General features: G+C 45.6%; 1 protein-coding gene across 13 annotated transcripts in view; it reads left to right on the forward strand.

Moving 5' to 3' along the window:
* Positions 1-27,203, forward strand: part of LOC139408681 (guanine nucleotide exchange factor VAV2-like) — a 227,302-nt gene that overhangs the window by 139,545 nt on the left and 60,554 nt on the right. For all 13 annotated transcript variants that reach the window (XM_071152868.1, XM_071152876.1, XM_071152871.1 and 10 more), the window contains exons 3-4: positions 12,316-12,374; positions 25,530-25,598. In XM_071152868.1, coding sequence (XP_071008969.1) covers positions 12,316-12,374; positions 25,530-25,598 — 128 coding nt within the window. The remainder of the gene's footprint in view (positions 1-12,315; positions 12,375-25,529; positions 25,599-27,203) is intronic.

Here is a 27,203-nt window from a genome sequence, read left to right on the forward strand (position 1 = left end):
TTAACACTGACAATGTTTGACATGCAGAAGTATACAGTGAAGAATTGCTTAAGACAAAAATGTCTTGTTACTGAGATGAATGTACATGAAAATAAGGTTTATGAAATGTGATAATATAATGTAAACTCCGTAGGTTAATCATTTTAAATCATGTTCAATGCAGTTGCATTGAAAGGAAGCAAGAGACAACGTCTGTATCATTCCACTCAGGGCCAGTCAGTTGGAAAGAAAGGATTGCTCCCTGGTGAGGGGCTTCCTTGGTATCATCTCTCTCTTTGTCTCTCTTTCCCTCCGACTGGAGCACTGTGGATTGAATAATCCATTCGTTTTCTGTCAGACACACCAGTGTGCTCTGGGACGTCTGCTGTCTAGAAGTCACGGAGGGGGGCAGAATTGGGGAAGGGTTCCCCTCTCCCCCTGTTTTATCTTCTCCAGCAGAGAGGTACGGGCACACCCGCTCGCCCCCCACAGGATGGTGGGATTACGCAGCAGCCTAATCCCGTTCACTATCCTAGTCTCTGATGGGATATCATGCACTAAACATCTATTTGTGTGTTTGTTTGCTGTGTGTGTGTGTGTGTGTGTGTGTGTGTGTGTGTGTGTGTGTGTGTGTGTGTGTGTGTTTCTGTGTGTGTGTTTCTGTGTGTGTGTGTGTGTGTCTGTGCGTCTATGTCTTTCTGTCTGTCTTCGCCCGTGCACTTCCTGGCAGACTCAGGTGCCCCTCTCAGATAAGGGCTGTGTAAAGGATTTAGCCTCATCATCCCTAGCGCTCAGAGAGTAGCAGGAAAAAAGTCCTCACGGTTTCTCCTCACCTATGCCTGGATGCCTTATCATAGGGCTGTGCTATTCTCCCAAACAAGCCTTCGCTCCAACACTTTCCTCGTGCCAGCTTTGTGTCAGGGCTCACCATAAAGACAACAGACTGCTACTGTGTGACAGAGATGCCTGCTTAGAGAGGGGTGGAGGAAAGGAGACATTCAGAGTCTCCGACATAGTTTATATTACCTCCCTTTCTCTCACACTCGCACTTTCACACTTATCGCTTGCCAGTCTTCATTGTCCTCATTAAGTAAACCACTTTTAATAAAGCAAGAAAGAACCTACAGAGGTCAGTCCAACAAAGTGCAAATGCATGGTTCACTCAATCTATTCCGCTGGACATCTGAATGACATTTCCTTGCACTGTCTATGTATCCGCTGGTCTTCTAGGACTCTCTCCTGCTTAACAGAACATCTATTTCTCAGGAACTAATGACTTGGCTCAGAGAGCAGCTGCTTGCTGTTGTAATCTCAGCAGTTTTTTTCTCTGTGTCCACCTGACCAGAACTGCCTCTGTAAATAACCAGCAGAGACAAGAGAGACACACATTACATGTGGAGCTGAACGCTGTACTCTACAGCACCAATATCACCTCAGGATCCACCCAACATCTGCCTAGTAACCAGAGGAGAATGACAGGATGAAGAGGAACATTTATCTTTCATTTCCTTGGTTAGAAGAGGAAATAAACAGAGATCTTCTTCAGGGTTGATTTTGGCCAGTGATTATCCTTTGTTCTTTGGGAAGAAGCGACGGTGTCCTCTCGTCCCTCTCTACTTCCCTGTTAGTTTCTCTCTGTTTGGTTCAAACATCTCTCTCTCTCTCCAGAGAGGAACTCAATGCAGGGATGCCATTAAAATCCTTGGGCAGGCCGCCTAAGCATTTTTTCTGGTCGTCTAGTCCAAACAGTGTAAAATATAGTAGTATAGTAATATAATAGTATATAAATAATAGTTTTTCGCAAGGGAAAATGCTTTCAGTGCAAACTTAGACTAAAACAAGATATAAAGTATGTAGATTGACCTATATACATTTGGAGTCGTAGGTTTACATACACTTTAGCCAAATATATTTAAACTCAGTTTTTCACAATTCCTGACATTTAATCCTAATAAAAATTCCCTGTTTTAGGTCAGTTAGGATCACCACTTTATTTTAAGAATGTGAAATGTCAGAATAATAGTAGAGAGAACGATTTATTTCAGCTTTTATTTCTTTCATCATATTCCCAGTGGGTCAGAAGTTTACATACACTCAATTAGTATTCGGTGCCTTTATATTGTTTAACTTGGGTCAAATGTTTCGGGTAGCCTTCCACAAGCTTCCCACAATAAGTTGGGTGAGTTTTGACCCATTCCTCCTGACAGAGCTGGTGTAACTGAGTCAGGTTTGTAGGCCTCCATGCTCACACACGCTTTTTCATTTCTGTCCACAAATATTCTATGGGATTGAGGTCAGGGCATTATGATGGCCATTCCAATACCTTGAATTGTTTGTCCTTCAGCCATTACTCCGGGGCGGCAGGGTAGCCTAGTGGTTAGAGCGTTGGACTAGTAACCGGAAGGTTGCAAGTTCAAACCCTTGAGCTAACAAGGTACAAATCTGTCGTTCTGCCCCTGAACAGGCAGTTAACCCACTGTTCCTAGGCCATCATTGAAAATAAGAAGTTGTTCTTAACTGACTTGCCTAGTAAAATAAAAATATACATTTTTTGCCACAACTTTGGAAGTATGTATGGTCATTGTCCATTTGGAAGACCCATTTGCGACCAATATTTAACTTCCTGACGGATGTCTTGAGATGTTGCTTCAATATATCCACATAATTTTCCTTACCTCATGATGCCATCTATTTTGTGAAGTGCACTAGTCCCTCCTGCAGCAAAGCACCCCCACAACATGATGCTTCCACCCCCGTGCCTCACGATTGGAATGGTGTTTTTCGGCTTGCAAGCTTCCCCCTTTTTCCTCCAAACATAACGATGGTTAATATGGACAAACAGTTCTATTTTTGCTTCATCAGACCAGAGGACATTTCTCCAAAAAGTACAATCTTTGTCCCGATGTGCAGTTGCAAACCGTAGTCTGGCTTTTTTATGGAGCAGTGGCTTCTTCCTTAAGGAGCGGCTTTTCAGGTTATGTCAATATAGGACTCGTTTTTACTGTGGATATAGATACTTTTGTACCCGTTTCCTCGAGCATCTTCACAAGGTCCTTTGATGTTGTTCTAGGATTGATTTGCACTTTTTCACCAAAGTACGTTCATCTCTAGGAGACAGAACGCGTCTCCTTCCTGAGCAGTATGACGGCTGTGTGGTTCCATGGTGTTTATACTTGCGTAGAATTGTTTGTACAGATGAACGTGGTACCTTCAGGTGTTTGGAAATTACTCCCAATGATGAACCAGACTTGTTTTTCTTGGCTGATGTCTTTTGATTTTCCCATGATGTCAAGCAAAGAAGTACTGAGTTTGAAGGTAGGCCTTGAAATACATCTACAGGTACACCTCCAATTGACTCAAATAATGTCAATTAGCCTATCAGAAGCTTCTAAAGCCATGACATCATTTTCTGGAATTTCCCAAGCTGTTTAAAGGCAGTCAACTCAGTGTATGTAAACTTCTGACCCACTGGAATTGTGATACAGTGTATTATTAGTCAAATATCTGTCTGTTAACAATTGTTGGAAAAATTACCTGTGTCGTTCACAAAGTAGATGTTCTAACCGACTTGCCAAAACTATAGTTTGTTTAACAAGACATTTGTGGAGTGGTTGAAAAAAAGTTTTAATGACTCCAACCTACGTGTTTGTAAACTTCAACTTGTATTTGTTTATAATATAATATTTGAGAACTAACAACCACCAAAGTAAAAGCTAGGCAGTTCGGGAGAATAGAAAATTCACAAAACAATGAATTTAGCAGTATGATTTTGTTGTTATGTTTGAGCAAAAGAACACAGCATTAGCCATCGCAAAATGCATAGAATTGCAAGACATTTTAAAACTGCAACCTTTTCTGTCAGCTCCATGGCAAGATGTGTAGAAATGCAGGAAATTAGTTTAGAAACTGCAACAACAAAACATGTGTAGAATTGAAGGAAATTGGCTTTAAAATCATTAAATGTCTCTACACCGCAAAGATGGGAGCCTCTAAAATGTTTTCTAAAATTCAGCCGCATGGATGGGCCAACCGCACCCATTGCCACACCCCCACGCCACGCCCCCTGCCACACCCACCACCTATGCCCCTTTTTGATACAGAAAAAACCCTGCGTTTAACTAAAGGCTTTCGTTCTCATCATATGTCCTCAATAGTGTACCACAGAGAACCACCATACAGTAGACCCTGAAGGTCCTGAAGGAGTTGGATGCAGTTTGCTTGCGAAGCAGCTGGTGACGATTGTGATGCGCGACTTCACATGGCTTAACATGAAAACATGTGACATCCTACAATGGTCCACGTGTTTCTTCTCACCTGAGACTAATATGAATGTCAATCATATCCGACGAGTGTCAATGGAAACCCACGGGAGTGTATGTCCAGTGTGATGGAACTCCAAAAAAACAACCCTGTGCAGTGATTCCCTCCTTGCTGAATCCAGGTCTGACTGTGAGGAAGGTGTATGATTCTCCCAGTGTTATGCTTATGAAAGACATGCTAGTTTGGTTTAGTGAAGTCTTAAAGAGGCATGTAGGAGCGTAGACTAGTATCACAGTTAGTCGACTACGATCTGCTCTGTGGCTATCCCTCCCAACTGCAGTGAGACACACACCCTGATAACATCAGGGTAACGATTTTCTAATGGAAATGTGCCCTGCGGATGAAATAAGAAACCACTTTCTTCTATCATTCTGCACTTTCAAAAATGCCACACACAATTTGTTTGTGTATCGTTTCTCTCTCACAGTGTCTATGGTGGTTACGTTGTGTGAGTTTTGTGGTGATGCGAGACACAGCGTCAGTGTTTGTGTTGAAGGCATTAGCTTAGCTGGGGTTTAAAGTATATTAACACAAATCAATGGTTACTCCTCTCTCTCTCAACCTTGTGTTACAGTGTGTCAGCTGTGAGAAGAGCCTAAAAAGCTGTTTTGTTTGAACATCTGCATCCCAAGGCTTTACCCAATGATGGCTCTACTACGTAGGAGAGGAGAGGGGTCCCGCTGCCGCACTTCGGGGCTGGAAAAGGCCTCCTGTCGCCGGCCATGAAAAGACATGCGGAGGAGGGATTAGTAGGGGGGGGGGGGGGGGGGGGTTGTTCACTTGGTCGGCCGCTCTTTCAATGGCAACACACTACCCTTCTGATCTGCGTGAGCTCTCACCTGAAGAATTGGGAGGAATCAGGAAATGATCACAGCATCTATTGGCTTGGTAAGAATGCAAACAGACTGCTGGTATAGGGAGAGCTGAGGAGGGGAGGGGTGGCTGTGTACGACTTATTAACTACCCAGTGATGCAATCCTCTCAGGGAGGGTGACTTTTTGGTTTGGCCCATCAGTTGTGCATCAGCATGAATGGATGTTGTCCGGGGATTTTCAGGAGCAGGTGGGCACACTGGCATGCAAGCAATTACACACTCAGACACACACAGTCACACACACACACAGTGGCACACAAAGACGCACGCATGTCCACACACACGCATGCGTAATTACTCGCACTAGTTAATCACACACACACTTGCACCGGCAGGATACAGTATCTGCTACTGTATGACTTTACGGTTGTTGGGAACTATGTCTCCTTCTTTGATATGTGCTTGGTCAGCAAAGGACCAGGATGCAGCAGGGTCTTGCTAGGCCCTCATTGGTGAGTCACTCACATGTCTGTACAGTGCGGTCACCAGCTCCCTTCACCTGTTATCCTCCTCATTCATAATACATGGACTTCATAATAAATGGACAGCGAATAGATTCATAAATGAATATAACCACAATACATATCTGAACAGCAGTGATTCACATTCAGATGGGCGATACGTTTGAACTGCATCGCTGTGATTGTATTGGCTGAATCACTATGTCAGCTGAAATGCACAATGGTCAGCTTTACAGCATAGCCGCTCAGGCATGGTATACACTGAGTGGACAAAACATTAGGAACACCTTCTGAGTTTTTAGTTCACCCACTTTTGCCCTCAGAACATCGTCAGTTTGTTAGGGCCTGGACTCTACACGGTGTGATGTTGGCTGGATGTACTTTGGGTGGTGGACCATTCTTGATACACATGGGAAACTGTTGAGCGTGAAAAACCTTACAGTTTTGCATTTCTTGACACATTCATACTGGTGTGCCTGGCCCCTACTACCGTACTCTGTTTTGTAGTGTACATAGGGATGGTGCATGTTTCCAAGGACAGAGAAATCCATACAAAGGAAGGTGGATTTCTCGTTACTTGGCTACAGTTTTCCAGTGTGGATTTATGTCCACTCTGCTATCAACCTCTCTCCTGACCCTCTTATCTTGACTGAACCTTACCTAATCCCCATCGCTGGGAGCACCTGTCTCACTGACCATTACTGCCCGGCAACCCGCCTCACAGGCTATTTTACTATTGATCTGTGTGTGTGTGTGTGTGTGTGTGTGTGTGTGTGTGTGTGTGTGTGTGTGTGTGTGTGTGTGTGTGTGTGTGTGTGTGTGTGTGTGTAATACACCATGGGAAGTCACACAAGAACTAGCTGGTCCATGTAGCTCAGATTCAGTGTGAAATGGGACAGGTCATGGGAATGACAGCAGCACATTGGTGGGTCTCAACAAGGCCAGAAAGATCTATGCAGGGTAATTTGTACATATTACCCACCGTGGCCTTTCCTTTGAAGCATAGCACAGGTCCAGATCAGATTGATTTTAGGCCCCTGATAAAAACATAGTTTGAGTTTCAGTCGTGTGATGATGTCACAGTGTAGGCTATTTCTTATGTCATTACGAAGTAGTACAGGCAGAAAACCTGTCAACCTTATTGACAGGCTTAATCTGTAATATCCCATTATTATTTTCATCTATAAGGATCATGCACATTTATAGAAACTATATTTTCATGGGTTTTATGCCTTATAGGCTTACTGCCATGTTTACTGACTGAGTGAGGGTTGAATGGGGTGTTTGGGACAGTGCCCGTGCCTGTGGACCTAATGGCTTCAGGCTTTGACGGGATGTGCATGGTGAAATCCCCCATAATCACAGCTGCACTGATGCTTTAAGGGGCGCTTGGAGAGGATTTAGCGCTAATGCTAATGTCCAGGTGCCAATCTGTCTGCAATCAGGCTTTACAGCACAGGGCTGGCAAGCGCTAACTCAGAGACGAAGACATGGGCTTTACATACAGCAGTTAACTGAACAGTTAGCCTATATTGCATGGAATAAAGGCCATCCAGTTGAAACAGTGAACACTGTTCAGTGTCGTAGAGGTTTGTGTGGGTGTGTATGTGTGTGTGCGTTAACCTTCTTCGCAGAGCTGGGGCCTGGATAGACTGCGTCTGCTCCTGCTGGCCCCATGCTCTGGGACACACACAGGACTGGGCTGTCCATTTTTGATGATGTCAGGGAGCCGGGAACACTGCCATCTGTTTTCTCCTCTCCACTTGGTCCTCTCTCTTCTCCTCTTCTCTCCTCTGCTGTCTCTGGCATGATGATGGGCCCAACTGTGCTGCTGTCACACTGTGGGGTGAATGCTTCATAAATATCACACCAGGGGGGAGGTGTGTGAGTGTGCCTCTGTACCCTGGAAAGAGTGCGAGAGGGGTGTAAAATGGATCTGGGTGAGATGTCCTATGAATTCATTTCACTGCTGGTGTGCGTCCAGTACTTACAGTACATTGATTGTTGGTGTGAGATGTGATGTGTCATGAATACATGTAATTGGCTGTTGTGGTATGTGGACACTGTGACCTGTCAATAGCATTGTGAGACATTGTTCTGTTTCTAATCAAATCACCACCCCTCTGTGCCCACTGCCGATAGCATTCAGCACCATATTGTATTTGTTTTGACACACAATAGATGATCATGTAAATTAACCCACGTCTAGTTGTCAGGGTGGCTGAGTATTTGATTGGTTGAGACTGGTCACATGGGGTTCCCAGCTGTGACGGTGGCCACATGTTTGCTTGTCCCAGAAATGGACTGTGACACGTGTTTGTAGCTGATTCGTCTATACATATGTATCCCCCATCCCGCTCCCCTCTGCCCCCTCTGCTCTAAACAAATGAAGTCTAATGTAAACAATGCATGCATGTGTCATGCTGTACTCCAGGAAGCATAAGGGAGGCTGGTCCTGCCATGGATCCCCAGTCACAAGCTTTTGGCTTGGCAGCTCCTTCCTTACTGTAGGGGGAAGGCTGAGGGTGGTGGGGCAGGGCCAGTTCTGGGGTTGGGAGGGGGTGAGGCTGTGGGTGGGGGTGGGGGATGGGGGAGGTAGGATGGGTAGAGAGTGTTATTGCCACTCCATCTTGTGATGATTATTTTTCATATTTCGTCGACTCTGGGTGAGAGAAGCTTTATTCTCTGGTCTGTCCCGCCCAGAGTTGGGCCTCCCATGGCACCATGACTGAGACGAGAGAGAAATCAATAATGTGGAAAAAGACAGAGAGAGAGCCTTTGACTGGTCTGCAGGATAGGACAAAGAGAGTAGAAGAGTATAGGGTGGGAGAGGAGGACGGGGTGTCAGACAGTGAGGAGAGTGAGAAAGTGAGGAAGGGGGCAGAGGTTAGATAGAAGGATGAAGGTGTAGAGGTTAGATAGAAGGATGAAGGTGTAGAGGTTAGAAAGAAGGAGCAGAGGTTAGATAGAAGGAGCAGAGGTTAGATAGAAGGAGCAGAGGTTAGATAGAAGGAGCAGAGGTTAGATAGAAGGATGAAGGTGCAGAGGTTAGATAGAAGGAGCAGAGGTTAGATAGAAGGATGAAGGTGCAGAGGTTAGATAGAAGGATGAAGGTGCAGAGGTTAGAAAGAAGGATGAATTGGCAAAGGTTAGATAGAAGGAGCAGAGGTTAGATAGAAGGATGAAGGTGCAGAGGTTAGATAGAAGGATGAAGGTGCAGAGGTTAGAAAGAAGGATGAATTGGCAAAGGTTAGATAGAAGGATGAAGGGGAAGAGATTAGATAGAAGGATGAAATGGCAGAGATCAGATAAAAGGATGAAGGGGAGGTATTTAGAAAGAAGGATGAAGAGGCAGAGTTTATATGGAATGATGATGGGGAAGTATTTAGATAGAAGGATGAAGGAGAAGAGGTTAGATAGAAGGATGAAGGGGAAGTATTTAGATAGAAGGATGAAAGGGCAGAGGTTAGATAGAAGGATGTTGGGGCAGAGGTTAGAAAGAAGGAGGAAGTGGCAGAGGTTAGATAGAAGGGTGAAGGGACAGAGGTTAGATTGAAGGGTGAAGAGGCAGAGGTTAGATAGAAGGGTGAAGAGGCAGAGGTTAGATAGAAGGGTGAAGAGGCAGAGGTTAGATAGAAGGGTGAAGAGGCAGAGGTTAGATAGAAGGGTGAAGAGGCAGATGTTAGATAGAAGGGTGAGAGACAGAGAAGGGGGGGGGTAAATAAAAAGAGAGTGATTTACATGATCTGGTTCTCATATTTAGTTCATCTCACTGTATTTGTGTCACCATATTAAGGCTTAATTCACATTCATGCCCATAACCCAATATTACCCAGTGATGCATGAACAGGAAAGACACGGCACTGAAAGGCAGGGTAATGCTCCATTCCAGCCTCATCATTTCTCCCCTCTGCCAATGGGTGAGGCCAGGGCAGCATATGGGGTTACGCCCCAGCCCTGCAGCTAGCTTAGGTGGGTGGTGTGCCAACCCGTGGATCTGGAATGACAAAGCACCCTATATCAAAGGCCTTAACCAAGTGATGGGACAAAAGTCACCTAATACACTATTCTCTACAGTAGCCATTTTCATGCAGATTTCCAGTCTCAGTCCAAAGTGCATTATGAGTGCCTGGTAAGCGCCTGTGTAATAGAGTATAGCCTATGTTAGAGGCAGCATGGCATGTCTGCTCATTACATGGGTCTTTAGCCACACGGAAAGCAACACTTCAGCATTCAGACTCCCCACAGTGTTTTAAAAGGCTGGCAGATGCAAGCCTATACATATTCATGTCCTGAAAGGGACAATGGAGCAGCCATAACGTCCATTCACCATCGTAGTGTATGGCTTACCATATCGGTCAGGTATTCATTCCTCTGGGTGGTTGAGCCACGCCATGGTCCTTAGACTGGTGCTTGGTCCTAACCCGCTTCACACTAGCACTTAGCCTGAGCTCCACCTGCCTTTGAAGCACCCTAGACTCCCATTGAAGTTAAACACTTTCATTATGCAGTTTAGAGCGGAGAGCGGAGGTGTATAATGATGGAGGGAGGGGAGAAGGGAGAGAGTAGAGAGAGGAGGTGTATAATGATGGAGGGAGGGGAGAAGGGAGAGAGTAGAGAGAGGAGGTGTATAATGATGGAGGGAGGGGAGAAGGGAGAGAGTAGAGAGAGGAGGTGTATAATGATGGAGGGAGGGAGGGGAGAAGGGAGAGAGTAGAGAGAGGTTTATAATGATGGAGGGAGTTGAGAAGGGAGAGAGTAGAGAGAGGAGGTGTATAATGATGGAGGGAGGGGAGAAGGGAGAGAGTAGAGAGAGGTTTATAATGATGGAGGGAGGGGAGAAGGGAGAGAGTAGAGAGAGGTTTATAATGATGGAGGGAGGGGAGAAGGGAGAGAGTAGAGAGAGGAGGTGTATAATGATGGAGGGAGGGGAGAAGGGAGAGAGTAGAGAGAGGTTTATAATGATGGAGGGATGGGAGAAGGGAGAGAGTAGAGAGAGGAGGTGTATAATGATGGAGGGAGGGGAGAAGGGAGAGAATAGAGAGAGGAGGTGTATAATGATGGAGGGAGGGAGGGGAGAAGGGAGAGAGTAGAGAGAGGTTTATAATGATGGAGGGAGTTGAGAAGGGAGAGAGTAGAGAGAGGAGGTGTATAATGATGGAGGGAGGGGAGAAGGGAGAGAGTAGAGAGAGGAGGTGTATAATGATGTAGGGAGGGAGGGGAGAAGGGAGAGAGTAGAGAGAGGAGGTGTATAATGATGGAGGGAGGCGAGAAGGGAGAGAATAGAGAGAGGAGGTGTATAATGATGGAGGGAGGGAGGGAGGGGAGAAGGGAGAGAGTAGAGAGAGGTTTATAATGATGGAGGGAGGGGAGAAGGGAGAGAGTATAGAGAGGAGGTGTATAATGATGGAGGGAGGCGAGAAGGGAGAGAATAGAGAGAGGAGGTGTATAATGATGGAGGGAGGGAGGGAGGGGAGAAGGGAGAGAGTAGAGAGAGGAGGTGTATAATGATGGAGGGAGGGGAGAAGGGAGAGAGTAGAGAGAGGAGGTGTATAATGATGGAGGGAGGGAGGGGAAAAGGGAGAGAGTAGAGAGAGGAGGTGTATAATGATGGAGGGAGGGGAGAAGGGAGAGAGTAGAGAGAGGTGTATAATGATGGAGGGAGGGGAGAAGGGAGAGAGTAGAGAGAGGAGGTGTATAATGATGAGGGGAGAAGGGAGTGAGAGTAGAGAGAGGAGGTGTATAATGATGGAGGGAGGGGAGAAGGGAGTGAGAGTAGAGAGAGGAGGTGTATAATGATGGAGGGAGGGGAGAAGGGAGAGAGTAGAGAGAGGAGGGGTATAATGATGGAGGGAGGGGAGAAGGGAGAGAGTAGAGAGAGGAGGTAGAGAGAGAACTGTTTCCTCTGTCTCTGGCGGGGGACAGCTGGCATCGCCATGGCCATGGAGGCACAAACACACCCAGGAGTGCATAATGAGGCGTGGAAGCAGAATTTTGGCGGTTAGGAGGGGTTGGGACGGGCTCCATCATATGTCTGTATTAGCCTTGGAGGAGCCTCCAGCACGCCATCTCAAAGCCCGCCAAACAGCCACCCATAAGCCCACTCACATGTGACTCACGACCAGCATTAAATCAGTTTAAATACAGGCACGCTTTTAACCTTGTTACACCGCACTGGTTTCACCAGAGGAGAGAGAGGGAGAGGTAGAGAAAGAGAGAGAGCAGCGTGAGAGAGAGATGGAGAGGTAGAGAAAGAGAGAGAGCAAGCGTGAGAGAGAGAGAGAGAGGGAGAGGTAGAGAAAGAGAGAGAGCAGCGTGAGAGAGAGAGGGAACATGGGGGGGGGTCTGATCTGAGTAAAGTGGCCCACGTCCGTGACTGTGCGGGGGCATTTGGCACCACATGTCTCTGGATGTCATCATTAACATGGTGGCCTGCATTATGCTCACACACAATCCTGTGTGTGGCTGCGCATGACGATGTTGCTAAGAAACACCACATTGCTCTCCTCGCTCGTCAACACATTAAGTTTAACATCTATTCACCAGATTTAGGCGGAGCAGACGTGCCTGTCTTACTGACTGAGTGAGGAGATGCTGACTGTGTCGCTGACTGTGTTGTAGACTGTGTGTCTGAATATGACCGTGTCATTGACTGTGTTCTCTCTCTGCTGTGTGTTCCAGGTGATCTCAGCCCTGTCCAGGATCTCCCACCACAGCATCGCACAGATCAAGGGGATCAGGTATGTCTTCTCTCCTCCCATTGCCCATTTGAGAAAGAGGAACATTGAATATGTTCACTGTATCGCTCAATCAGACACGGTTGTTTAATTGTGGTAACAGGTTAGATCTCGGCCCACTCCTACTTATACCACGGCCTCTATTGATAACCCGTTCTGGAAGGACCACATGGAAGTCCAGTATCAGATGGCTCAGATCACATCTAAACTCTACCTCATATCTCTTTGTGTCACATCAAAGGAAATAGTTCACACTAGTTTATTGGGCGCTGCAAAACCACTTTCTGATTTCTCTTTATTTGTTCAATCTGTTCTCCCTGCTCGCTGGCTCCACAAATAAAGCTGTTTCATCCTGGCGGGCTGGGTAATGAGTTGATGGAGCGTGTCCATTAGGCCCCATGCCAGACCAGGGAACACAGAGACGGGCTCTGGCCATTAATAAATACTACACAGCTTGGTGAGAGGTGGCTAAGTCACTTCTGTCCTGTCTGGCCAGCCCAGTGTGGTGAAAACAAATCACAGCCTGTTTGGTTCCTTTACGTTGTTGTCAATTAGCAGACACTCTTATCCAGAGCGACTTACAGTATTGAGTGCATTTGATTAGATTTTTTGTACTGGTCCCCCGTGGGAATCGAACCCACAACCCTGGCGTTGCAAGCGCCATGTTCTACCAACTACCGACTGCCCTCCAGAGTGCCATTTGGGGAAAATTTAATTTAATCCAAAACACCCTGGTATGTACAGTACCAGTCAAAACACCCTGGTATGTACAGTACCAGTGAAAACACCCTGGCATGTACAGTACCAGTCAAAACACCCTGGCATGTACAGTACCAGTCAAAACACCATGGCATGTACAGTACCAGTCAAAACACCCTGGTATGTACAGTACCAGTCAAAACACCCTGGCATGTACAGTACCAGTCAAAACACCCTGGTATGTACAGTACCAATCAAAACACCCTGGCATGTATACAGTACCAGTCAAAACACCCTGGCATGTACAGTACCAGTCAAAACACCCTGGTATGAACAGTACCAGTCAAAACACCCTGGCATGTATACAGTACCAGTCAAAACACCCTGGCATGTACAGTACCAGTCAAAACACCCTGGTATGTACAGTACCAGTCAAAACACCCTGGCATGTACAGTACCAGTCAAAACACCCTGGCATGTACAGTACCAGTCAAAACACCCTAGCATGTACAGTACCAGTCAAAACACCCTGGCATGTACAGTACCAGTCAAAACACCCTGGTATGTACAGTACCAGTCAAAACACCCTGGCACCCTGAAATTGTTGCCACCCCTATTACTAGCCTGTTCAACCTCTCTTTCGTGTCGTCTGAGATTCCCAAAGATTGGAAAGCAGCTGCGGTCATCCCCCTCTTCAAAAGGGGGGACACTCTTGACCCAAACTGCTATAGACCTATGTCTATCCTACCATGCCTTTCTAAGGTCTTCGAAAGCCAAGTCAACAAACAGATTACCGACCCTTTCGAATCTCACCATACCTTCTCTGCCATGCAATCTGGTTTCAGAGCTGGTCATGGGTGCACATCAGCCACGCTCAAGGTCCTAAGCGATATCTTAACCGCCATCGATAAGAAACATTACTGTGCAGCCGTATTCATTGATCTGGCCAAGGCTTTCGACTCTGTCAATCACCACATCCTCATCGGCAGACTCGACAGTCTTGGTTTCTCAAATGATTGCCTCGCCTGGTTCACCAACTACTTCTCTGATAGAGTTCAGTGTGTCAAATCGGAGGGTCTGCTGTCCGGACCTCTGGCAGTCTCTATGGGGGTGCCACAGGGTTCAATTCTTGGACCGACTCTCTTCTCTGTATACATCAATGAGGTCGCTTTTGCTGTTGGTGAGTCTCTGATCCACCTCTACGCAGACGACACCATTCTGTATACTTCTGGCCCTTCTTTGGACACTGTGTTAACAACCCTCCAGGCAAGCTTCAATGCCATACAACTCTCCTTCCGTGGCCTCCAATTGCTCTTAAATACAAGTAAAACTAAATGCATGCTCTTCAACCGATCGCTACCTGCACCTGCCCGCCTGTCCAACATCACTACTCTGGACGGCTCTGACTTAGAATACGTGGACAACTACAAATACTTAGGTGTCTGGTTAGACTGTAAACTCTCCTTCCAGACCCATATCAAACATCTCCAATCCAAAGTTAAATCTAGAATTGGCTTCCTATTTCGCAACAAAGCATCCTTCACTCATGCTGCCAAACATACCCTTGTAAAACTGACCATCCTACCAATCCTCGACTTTGGTGATGTCATTTACAAAATAGCCTCCAATACCCTACTCAACAAATTGGATGCAGTCTATCACAGTGCAATCCGTTTTGTCACCAAAGCCCCATATACTACCCACCATTGCGACCTGTACGCTCTCGTTGGCTGGCCCTCGCTTCATACTCGTCGCCAAACCCACTGGCTTCATGTCATCTACAAGACCCTGCTAGGTAAAGTCCCCCTTATCTCAGCTCGCTGGTCACCATAGCATCTCCCACCTGTAGCACACGCTCCAGCAGGTATATCTCTCTAGTCACCCCCAAAACCAATTATTTCTTTGGCTGCCTCTCCTTCCAGTTCTCTGCTGCCAATGACTGGAATGAACTACAAAAATCTCTGAAACTGGAAACACTTATCTCCCTCACTAGCTTTAAGCACCAACTGTCAGAGCAGCTCACAGATTACTGCACCTGTACATAGCCCACCTATAATTTAGCCCAAACAGCTACCTCTTTCCCTACTGTATTTAATCAATTTATTTATTTTGCTCCTTTGCACCCCATTATTTTTATTTCTACTTTGCACATTCTTCCATTGCAAATCTACCATTCCAGTGTTTTACCTTCTATATTGTATTTACTTTGCCACCATGGCCTTTTTTTGCCTCACCTCATTTGCTCACATCGTATATAGACTTGTTTATACTGTATTATTGACTGTATGTTTGTTTTACTCCATGTGTAACTCTGTGTCGTTGAATGTGTCGAACTGCTTTGCTTTATCTTGGCCAGGTCGCAATTGTAAATGAGAACTTGTTCTCAACTTGCCTACCTGGTTAAATAAAGGTGAAATAAAATTAAAAAACATGTACAGTACCAGTCAAAACACCCTGGTATGTACAGTACCAGTCAAAACACCCTGGCATGTATACAGTACCAGTCAAAACACCCTGGCATGTACAGTACCAGTCAAAACACCCTGGCATGTATACAGTACCAGTCAAAACACCCTGGCATGTACAGTACCAGTCAAACCAGGCAAAACACCCTGGCATGTACAGTACCAGTCAAAACACCCTGGCATGTACAGTACCAGTCGAAACACCCTGGCATGTATACAGTACCAGTCAAAACACCCTGGTATGTACAGTACCAGTCAAAACACCCTGGCATGTACAGTACCAGTCAAAACACCCTGGTATGTACAGTACCAGTCAAAACACCCTGGCATGTACAGTACCAGTCAAAACTCCCTGGCATGTACAGTACCAGTCAAAACACCCTGGCATGTACAGTACCAGTCAAAACACCCTGGCATGTACAGTACCAGTCAAAACTCCCTGGCACCTACTCATTCAAGGGTTTGAATTGCAGAATAGTAGTGAATACACTATGAAATAACACATATGGAATCATGTAGTAATCAAAAAAGTTTTCAACAAATCTAAATATTTTTTATATTTGAGATTCTTCAAAGTAGCCACCCTTTACCTTGATGACAGCTTTGCACACTCTTGGCATTCTCTCAACCAGCTTCACCTGGAATGCTCATCCCAGACTCGTACTGCTGTACATGTACAGTACATTAACCATGTGCAGTCAGATCATGAATTATATATCTTTCAATCATCCACCACGTCACTGATTCTCTCTCACACCAACATAGGAAGCATGCCAAGAGGCACATGACCAACACATGGCATGATCTAGGACACATGAAGGTGCACAATGTTAACATGTCTGTCCTTGCAGAGGGGTCACCCACCACACACTCTGGCCTCTCGATTCCTCCTGTCCTTCCCCTACTGCCTGGGATAAAGGCGATTGAGGCCCCTCTGCCCCTGTAATTTTACAGAGACCTGTCAGTCCTCTTCAGTCTCACCCCCATGCCCCCTGTCACTAAACACAGACGTGTCCCTCTCTCACCCCAGAGACACTCAGCAGTTAAAAACACTCCTCCTGTTCTCTCTCTCTGTTCCTCTCTCTCTCTGTTTCTCTCTCTCTGTACCACTCTCTCTCTCTCTGTTTCTCTCTCTCACTCTGTTCCTCTCTCTCTCTCTGTTCCTCTCTCTCTGTTTCTCTCTCTCTCTGTTTCTCTCTCTCTCTGTTTCTCTCTCTCACTCTGTTCCTCTCTCTCTCTCTGTTTCTCTCTCTCACTCTGTTCCTATCTCTCTCTCTGTTTCTCTCTCTCTCTCTCTGTTCCCCTCTCTCTCTCTGTTTCTCTCCCTCACTCTGTTCCGCTCTCTCTCTCTGTTTCTCTCTCTCTCTCTGTTCCTCTCTCTCTGTACCGCTCTCTCTCTCTCGGTTTCTCTCTCTCTCTGTTTCTCTCTCTCACTCTGTTCCTCTTTCTCTCTCTGTTCCTCTCTCTCTGTTTCTCTCTCGCTCTCTGTTTCTCTCTCTCTCTGTTTCTCTCTCTCACTCTGTTCCTCTCTCTCTCTCTGTTTCTCTCTCTCACTCTGTTCCTCTCTCTCTCTCTCTGTTTCTCTCTCTCTCTCTGTTCCCCTCTCTCTCTCTGTTTCTCTCCCTCACTCTGTTCCGCTCTCTCTCTCTGTTTCTCTCTCTCTCTGGTCCTCTCTCTCTCTGTTTCTCTCTCTCTGTTCCTCTCTCTCTCTCTGTTTCGCTCTCTCTCTCTGTTCCTCTCTCTCTCTGTTCCTCTCTCTCTGTTCCTCTCCCTCTCTCTCTGTTTCTCTCTGTTTCTCTCTCTGTTTCTCTCTCTCTCTCTCTGTTCCTCTCTCTGTTTCTCTCTCTCTCTCTGTTCCTCTCTCTCTATCTCTCTGTTTCTCTATCTCTCTCTTTCTGTTTATCTCTCTCTCTCTGTTCCTCTCTCTCTCTCGGTTTCTCTCTCTCTCTCTGTTTCTCTCTCTCTCTCTGTTTCTCTCTCTCTCTCTGTTTCTCTCTCTCTCTCTGTTCCTCTCTCTCTCTCTGTTCCTCTCTCTCTCTCTGTTCCTCTCTCTCTGTTTCTCTCAAATCAATTCAATTCAAGGGCTTTATTGGCATGGGAAACATGTGTTAACATTGCCAAAGCAAGTGAGGGAGATAATATACAAAAGTGAAATAAACAATAAAAATTAACAGTAAGCATTACACATTCAAAACAATAAAGACATTACAAATGTCATATTATATATATATATACAAATGGTTAAAGGACACAAGATAAAATAAATAAGCATCTCTCTCTGTGCCTCTCTCTCTGTTCCTCTCGCTCTCTCTGTTCCTCTCTCTCTGTTTCTCTCTCTCTCTTTTCCTCACTCTCTCTGTTTCTCTCTCTCTGTTCCTCTCTCTCTCTCTCTCTCTCTCTGTTTCTCTCTCTCTCTGTTCATCTCTCTCTCTGTTTCTCTCTCTCACTGTTCCTCTCTCAATCTCTCTCTCTGTTCCTCTCTCAATCTCTCTCTGTTTCTCTCTCTCTCTGTTCCTCTCTCTCTCTGTTTCTCTCTCTCACTGTTCCTCTCTCAATCTCTCTCTGTTTCTCTCTCTCTCTGTTCCTCTCTCAATCTCTCTCTCTGTTTCTCTCTCTCTCTGTTCCTCTCTCTCTCTCTGTTTCTCTCTCTCACTGTTCCTCTCTCAATCTGTCTCTCTGTTTCTCTCTCTCTCTGTTCCTCTCTCAATCTCTCTCTCTGTTTCTCTCTCTCTCTCTCTCTGTTCCTCTCTCTCTCTCTCTCTGTTCCTCTCTCTCTCTCTCTGTTCCTCTCTCTCTGTTCCTGTCTGTGAGTTTGATCTGTGGATAATTGTTCCGGAGGCGTGTTCATTGACTTGCTGTTGAAGTCCATTGATTGGTTCTTTGATGCCTGTTGGCCGTAATGATTCTATGATCAGGCCTGTGTGTCTCTGTCACTGTCGGCCCTGAGCCCCAGCTTTACCGTAAGCCTCTCTCCACCCTGCAAACCCAGAAACACTCAGTACCTGGAACACTCACTGTCCAAGCCCTGTCTCCATGAGAAATCCATGAAAAGTTTCCATCAAAAAGTGATGAATAGAGGTTAGGAATAATGGCCCTCTGTCTTTACGTCCTGTTCCTCATCTATAAACTGAGATCTCTTCTGGTATTCCTCATCTATAGGCTGAGATCTCTCCTGGTATTCCTCATCTATAGGCTGAGATCTCTCCTGGTATTCCTCATCTATAAGCTGAGAGCTCTCCTGGTATTCCTCATCTATAGGCTGAGATCTCTCCTGGTATTCCTCATCTATAGGCTGAGATCTCTCCTGGTATTCCTCATCTATAGGCTGAGATCTCTCCTGGTATTCCTCATCTATAGGCTGAGATCTCTCCTGGTATTCCTCATCTATAGGCTGAGATCTCTCCTGGTATTCCTCATCTATAAGCTGAGAGCTCTCCTGGTATTCCTCATCTATAAGCTGAGAGCTCTCCTGGTATTCCTGATCTATAAGCTGAGAGCTCTCCTGGTATTCCTCATCTATAAACTGAGATCTCTTCTGGTATTCCTCGTCTATAAGCTGAGAGCTCTCCTGGTATTCCTCATCTATAAGCAGAGAGCTCTCCTAGTATTCCTCATCTATAAGCTGAGAGCTCTCCTGGTATTCCTCATCTATAGGCTGAGATCTCTCCTAGTATTCCTCATCTATAGGCTGAGATCTCTCCTGGTATTCCTCATCTATAAGCTGAGAGGTCTCCTGGTATTCCTCATCTATAAACTGAGATCTCTCCTGGTATTCCTCATCTATAAGCTGAGAGCTCTCCTGGTATTCCTCATCTATAAACTGAGAGCTCTCCTGGTATTCCTCATCTATAGGCTGAGATCTCTCCTGGTATTCCTCATCTATAGGCTGAGATCTCTCCTGGTATTCCTCATCTATAAGCTGAGAGCACTCCTGGTATTCCTCATCTATAAGCTGAGAGCTCTCATGGTATTCCTCATATATAAACTGAGAGCTCTCCTGGTATTCCTCATCTATAAACTGAGATCTCTTCTGGTATTCCTCATCTATAAGCTGAGAGCTCTCCTGGTATTCCTCATCTATAAGCAGAGAGCTCTCCTGGTATTCCTCATCTATAAGCTGAGAGCTCTCCTGGTATTCCTCATCTATAGGCTGAGATCTCTCCTGGTATTCCTCATCTATAGGCTGAGATCTCTCCTGGTATTCCTCATCTATAAGCTGAGAGCTCTCTTGGTATTCCTCATCTATAAGCTGAGAGCACTCCTGGTATTCCTCATCTATAAGCTGAGAGCTCTCATGGTATTCCTCATCTATAAGCTGAGAGCTCTCCTGGTATTCCTCATCTATAAACTGAGATCTCTTCTGGTATTCCTCATCTATAAGCTGAGAGCTCTCCTGGTATTCCTCATCTATAAGCAGAGAGCTCTCCTGGTATTCCTCATCTATAAGCTGAGAGCTCTCCTGGTATTCCTCATCTATAGGCTGAGATCTCTCCTGGTATTCCTCATCTATAGGCTGAGATCTCTCCTGGTATTCCTCATCTATAAGCTGAGAGCTCTCTTGGTATTCCTCATCTATAAGCTGAGAGCTCTCCTGGTATTCCTCATCTATAAGCTGAGAGCTCTCCTGGTATTCCTCATCTATAAGCTGAGAGCTCTCCTGGTATTCCTCATCTATAAACTGAGATCTCTTCTGGTATTCCTCATCTATAAGCTGAGATCTCTCCTTGGAATTCCTCATCTATAAGCTGAGAGCTCTCCTGGTATTCCTCATCTATAAGCTGAGAGCTCTCCTGGTATTCCTCATCTATAGAATGAGATCTCTCCTGTTATTCCTCATCTATAGGCTGAGATCTCTCCTGGTATTCCTCATCTATAAGCTGAGAGCTCTCCTGGTATTCCTCATCTATAAACTGAGAGCTTTCCTGGTATTCCTCATCTATAAGCTGAGAGCTCTCCTGGTATTATGAAACTCATAGCAGGACCTTGATCTCTCCCTGTTCTCTCTCCTGATAGTTAAATAGTCAAATCAATCGACCTCCCTCCTTCTCCTCGTGATAACTATCCTCAGCTAATCCAAAACCACCTCTTAGTTTACAGTAGGCCGACACACTTCTCCATAAGTGTCCTAATTCACCCCTGTGTGTGTGTGTGTGTGTGTGTGTGTGTGTGTGTGTGTGTGTGTGTGTGTGTGTGTGTGTGTGTGTGTGTGTGTGTGTGTGTGACTGTGTGCGTGTGACTGTGTTCCCTCAGTGTGTCAGAGTGCTGTAGTGTGCGTGAGATCAGAGCTCCACAATGAGAAAGAGGGCAACAGACACAGAGGCTGCAACACAGCAGGAGAGAGACTGCAGGGGGGGAAGTGTCAGGATGCTCTCTCTCTTCCACTCATCCCTCTCTCCCTCATCCCAGGCTGGGGCATTAGGCATGCTAATGCCCACTCAGGACAGTGTGTGTGACAAAAGACACGTTAGCCACATTACACGTCACACAATACACACAGTATACATGTATACACCCTCAACTCTGTTATACATGTAGATTGCAAATTCTTATAGTAATTCACAGATTATTCACATAACACACATAATCATGCATACGTTACACACAGTAAATATGAATGAGTCATGCAAAGCTAAATGAAGGGAAAGTCAGATTGACGTTTATCAGGGTTGCTGGGTGAACTACCACAAGATGGGGCCTGATAGAACGTACTGCCTCAACTACACTGAACTGTTTCTCTGCTTTGGGCCATTCGGTCCTGCTAGAAGTTACTGCGACTGCAGTCACACCTAACAACTGCGTAGTTACTTCCTCATAGTTATTTGCTGATAGTGGTTCAACAGCTGCTCTGTCCTCAACACGTGTGCCATTGATTACCTTTACCCAACCGTTTGGCTGTGTGCGCATTGAAAAAGCACTTTAACCTAATCGCAGTCATGGTCAGTTGACAGGAGAAGGGAGTCAATGGGTGCTGCAGACTGGAATTAGTTCAGAGTCATCCATTGGTAGTCTGGAAATAAACAGTCATAACCTCTACTGCCTGATTATATCTGAACACTGAAACAGGGAGAGGGAGGGAGAGAGAGAGAGCGATGTTGAGAAAGAGAGGTTGAGGAGGAGGGAGAGAGAGAGCGATGTTGAGAAAGAGAGGTTGAGGAGGAGGGAGAAAGGGAGCACAACAGAAAGAACTGATTGGAAAGAAAAAAGGAGAGCGAGGGCTGCCAGGTGACCTTTTCCAGGACAGCCAGCCGAGCTCTGTGATGCATTGTGTTCCTTATCCTGATGTTAGTGTGACAAGTTAGTCCCTCATAGTGACCACACAAAACATGTCCCGAGTGATTGTTTTGTAAACAATGCATGGAATACATTGTATTCAGCTAAACGTAGATACAGGAGACATGATTTTGTGCCACCTGGAAGGTCTTGGAGTCACCAGCCTGGGGAATCATGACAGCATCAATGAGCAGCCAGTGGTGTTGTTTATTTTAGATGAAAACCTGGGGATATGGTTTGATTGGCCATCTGGTAATTGAATTGACTGATTCTGTTAAACTCCCTTCGGGGTTCCATAGATGTGAGTCCAAGTGACAGAATGAACTGGTTAACTGAAAAGCACAAATTCAGTTAGATAAGAGGCCAGATTTAATATAAACAATTAGTTGAAAAGTGTCATATTCCAGGATAATTGAAAATGGCCAACAGTGTTTACTTAGTGCCTGTACTAATGCTGCTATCACCACAACTAAATAACTGAATTAACAGAATGCACAGTGGATGTCTCTAGGTGAACATGCGGTAATAGGAGATGCAGCTGTGACTGTCAGGGTTCAGTCAGTGCACTATCCACCTGATTATCTCCCACCCACTTCAGACTGAGCCCTAGGTACTTATACACTCTCTCTCTCTCTCTCTGTCTGTCTCTCTCTCTCTCGCTCTCTCTCTCCTGAACCCACCCACTTCAGACTGAGCCCTAGGTACTTACACACTCTCTCTCTCTCTCTCTGTCTGTCTCTCTCTCTCCTGAACCCACCCACTTCAGACTGAGCCCTAGGTACTTATAAACTCTCTCTCTCTGTCTGTCTCTCTCTCTCCTGAACCCACCCACTTCAGACTGAGCCCTAGGTACTTACACACTCTCTCTCTCTCTCTCTGTCTGTCTCTCTCTCTCCTGAACCCACCCACTTAAGACTGAGCCCTAGGTACTTATAAACTCTCTCTCTCTGTCTGTCTCTCTCTCTCCTGAACCCACCCACTTCAGACTGAGCCCTAGGTACTTATACACTCTCTCTCTGTCTGTCTCTCTCTCTCCTGAACCCACCCACTTCAGACTGAGCCCTAGGTACTTATACACTCTCTCTCCCTGTCTGTCTCTCTCTCGCTCTCTCTCTCCTGAACCCACCCACTTTACCCCCCTCCTCTCCGTCTCTTTTTTTATTTTTTACCTCTGGTGCCCCTGTGTTGATGTAACCTCGTCCCCAGGCTCCAATTGCTGCCGCATCAACAGAGAGAGCCAGCTGGTGGGCGAGATTAGTGTTGATGTAATCAGCTGTGAGATGGGGGTCTGTACGTTTCCTTTATAGGGGCTAGCAGCCTGCTCTGTGAGGAGTGGGTGTCAGCAGCACATACAGTACAGGAAGGAATGGTGTTCCTACCATACACACACACACATACGCACGCACACACTTTCTTTCACAATCTCCCGTTCTCTTTTTCTCACTCCACGTTTCTATGAGTGATGCAGAACCTTTGTGTGGCCTGTGAATTAGGGGGGTTGATATTGTATATGGACATGGATGAGTGTGTGTGCGCGTTCGGGTGCACGTGTGTGTTTGCGAGTCTGTGTGTGTGCCAAGGTTATTATAGTTTTGTGATTTTCTATTAGTGTTTATTACGATTCGCTTGAACATTTTATTTGAAATTCAGTTTAGTTTTCCGACTTGACTCACTAGTTTTTATTTAGTTTCTGTTTGATAAAAACATTTCTATTTCATTTTTATTTCTATTTATTTCAGTTTTGGTTTCATTGTTAGGGACAGAAAGTAGCCTAGAAGCCATGTACTGTATGTGTTGTAGGTCTATAGCAGGGGTACTCCAGTACTCTTTGAGATGGTCCTGCCACACCTTTCCTAGGTGGCAAAGGTCCGGATGGATAATGTCATTTATAACAAACCCCCACCTTGCGACCCCAAACTGTTCAAACTGTTCACCCTTCTTGTTGGCAGAAATACAATTGAACCATTTTAAAGGAAATGTCCTGTAATTCTACACATTTTCCACATCTTATGTGTATTCATATGATACCAGGAGTCGAATCCTGACCGAGTTCCAAAAATCAAATAATAGATGTCTCACCTTGTCTTTCTCTTGTAATTATTTGGGGGTGCTCTTGGTGATGAACTTGGTTTGGGTTTTCCCTTGTATCTCTGTTCCCACAGGCTGCCATCTTCTGACTCTACAATACATTTACTTTTGTCCTTTCCACTCAAATGAATCCCATACGGGGCTTTGCCTTTCGCGACTGACCACTGCTGGTGTCGGGTTTACTGCCACCATTGTTCATGCCTATGGTTCACACTCATGCGCCACGCTTGCCCTTGGATTTCTTCCCTGTTAGCTACTGATAGCTAGTGATAGTGACGCACAAGCTAGGCCTATTTGAAACATCGCTATCTACTGGCTCCATTTACCTGCACAATTTAGATTCTCGAAAACCCCTTTTGCAGGCAAAGATAAAAGTGTCTGTCTATTTTGTGTTTTTCAAATGTTTTTCTTAGTGTTAGTGTTAGTGTGTGTGTGTGTGTGTGTGTGTGTGTGCGTGTGTGTGCGTGTGCGTGTGTGGTATTAATGGCTGTAGGACAGGGCTTCACATGTTTTGAAGTTACGTTATCCATGGTGCTCCAAGGTCAATACTCCAGTGTCCCATACACTACAGATAAATCCATTGCACTGTATTTGATTGCTCCGCAACTACTTAAATAGTTTCCCGGCTTAAAAATGGCACGATGCCGGCAATCATCATAGACCTAGTCATCCAAAACAGAATAACATCCGTGCATGGCGGAGGCAGAAATGACAAATACCACTTGTTGAGGCATTTGTAAACTTTAAACAAACGTGATAAAAAATGTGTGGTGTGTGGAGGGCACATTATCACACAACAGTAAAGACTACATTACCCACGCATGGTAGCACATAGATACTTGTGGTCCTAACTGCCCCAATAGATTTACTAGACATATTCAGAGAAATGGTTCATGGCATGTTAGCATTCGGACATTTAGCATTGTGTTAGCGTTTCAAACATTTCATTAGCTATCATCCATATGAAATGAATACATTTTTTCTCAATGCACACGCAGATGCAGCACACAACTGAACGATGTAGCATGTTCTGAAATGCAGCTTGTGTACAATCTGGTACTCTTAATATCTCACCATCGCTTAATTCACCCAATATGCCTTTTCACCTTTAGCCTCTGTTAAAGTTCCAGATGAAGCATCTTGATGAAATTCCAGGAGAAAAAGATTGAGAAATCCAACTATTTAAGTGGCTAATTGATTAGTCATCCATTTGAACATTCTAGCATTCCCTGGAGGGCTCTACTCAATTAGAGAGAAAGGAATTGGAAAAGGGCTCAATCTTATGGATTTGAGTCAAACTTTATGGTTTAAGTAAATCTCAAATTACACCTTATATCCCATACAGGGGTTAAAACAGGAAATTGTGTAATTTGAGAAATAGCCTTTGTGGGATACTAAGCTACAGTATGCCAGTCAGCCTTGCACAGACTGTTTGACTTTGTGTGTTCTATGTTGATGGCTGATTTGTGTCTATGGGGGAACAGTGGAGTTCATGAATAAATTAGACTGTTGTATTATAGATGATGATGATGGCGTGAGATTGACAACTTGACTGATAGACACTCATCCCCTGCTGTTACCATATCTTACTGTGGCTAATTCTGTCTCTCTTTCTCCCTCCGTGTGTGTGTTTTAGGCCCTTTCCTTCAGAGGACACTGCTCTAAATGAGGATGACGTGTACCGGAGTCTTGAGGAGCTAGCAGAGTATGTAGCCAGCACCCCTGCTGCACCCCTCATCACACACACACACACACACACACACACACACACACACACACACACACACACACACACACACACACACACACACACACACACACACACACACACACACACACACACACACACACACACACACACATACACACACACTCACACACACACACACACACAAATGGCATTCGGAAGTAGCAGCAGCAGCACAGCCGTAACCGTTCATACTGCCACCTTCCTCCGTCCTCCTGTTTACACAAACTCCCTGCCCTCCGTCACTCTGTCCGTTGCCATGGTGACACCAGTAGAACATTGGCTTCCTGCCTGCCACGTTGGCTCAGTGACTCTATGGCTGGCTGGCTGCATGGCTTGGGTGATGAGTGGGTGGGTGTGAAAGCCAGCTCAGGTCAAGGGAGCGGCAGAGGCAGGGAGGCTGGCCTGGGGTGGGGTGGTAGGGTGGAGGCTGTGTTACGCGACAGCTCCCATTCCTCTGATTAATGGAGAATAATTAGGTGCTGCGCTGAGATAGGTGTCATTCATCACCCAGAGAAAGCGAGGAGGAATGGGGGGGGGGGGGGGGGGGGGGGATAACAGAGTGCCACCACTACTGCCTGCTGAATAGATTACTGAAGGAAAACGTGCAGAAGCATAGAGGAGTGAGGGCTAGGCAGGCTAATACTGGATTAAGGCTCAGCTTAGCCTCCAGCCCAACCCAACACTGGGGCCTTACTGGAAAAGGCAGCTCTGTTTCCAGACATAGAGAGAATAGTAAACACACAGGTGCTGGGCTGCATGTCATACAGTATAGCTTGGTTTAGGAAGGATCTTCCATAAGCACCCAATGCAAAGTTTCCATCCAACGACCTTAGTCAGAGCAATGACAAGGCAATCTCAAAAGGTTGTCGGATAAGGCACGTAGAATGAGGCATTTGATTGTAATGCATCATTGTGGTGGTCCTGTGATGCCTTACCTACAGTTGTGTTGTAGGTAGCACAAAGCGTATCAGCAGGTCCTAGTGGAAAGGTCCTCTGCTTTGATTACATCCCTTTTAGTTTGCCCTTTATCTTTTGACCCCACGCCCTATAACCCAACCTCTCTCTGATACGTGGTCATAACACATTCTCTGACCTGCCCGGAGCCTATGGTGACCCCTAGTCATTCCACGGAGGTTGGGCCTTGGCCCCAGCTTCCTACTCCGGTGTGAACCTGCTCTTTGTCTCACCTCCAGGTGCAAAGTGCTGCTGTATCTTATTGAATTAATGAAGCCACGGTGCTTCACGGACCTTTAGAGGATCAGATATGCTTTTCATTATCATCTACGGCCCCAGTCCACGTAATTGATTCATCAGGAGATCCTGCATGTAATGGAGTAGGACACACTCAAGCAAGGAGTAATCTCACGCTCATAGTGTTGTTAATTGGCCCATGATATTGATGTACGGTCAATTTAAGATGAGTGTGTGACTGAAATGAGAGAGCGATATGCCAGTGGATGAGTAGGTTTAACTATATTGAACAAAAATATTAAAGCAACATGCAACATTTTCAAAGATTTTACTGAGCTACAGTTCATATCAGGAAATCAGTCAAATGAA

Source organism: Oncorhynchus clarkii, chromosome 5, assembly GCF_045791955.1.
Source record: "Oncorhynchus clarkii lewisi isolate Uvic-CL-2024 chromosome 5, UVic_Ocla_1.0, whole genome shotgun sequence".
Lineage (NCBI taxonomy): Eukaryota > Metazoa > Chordata > Actinopteri > Salmoniformes > Salmonidae > Oncorhynchus > Oncorhynchus clarkii.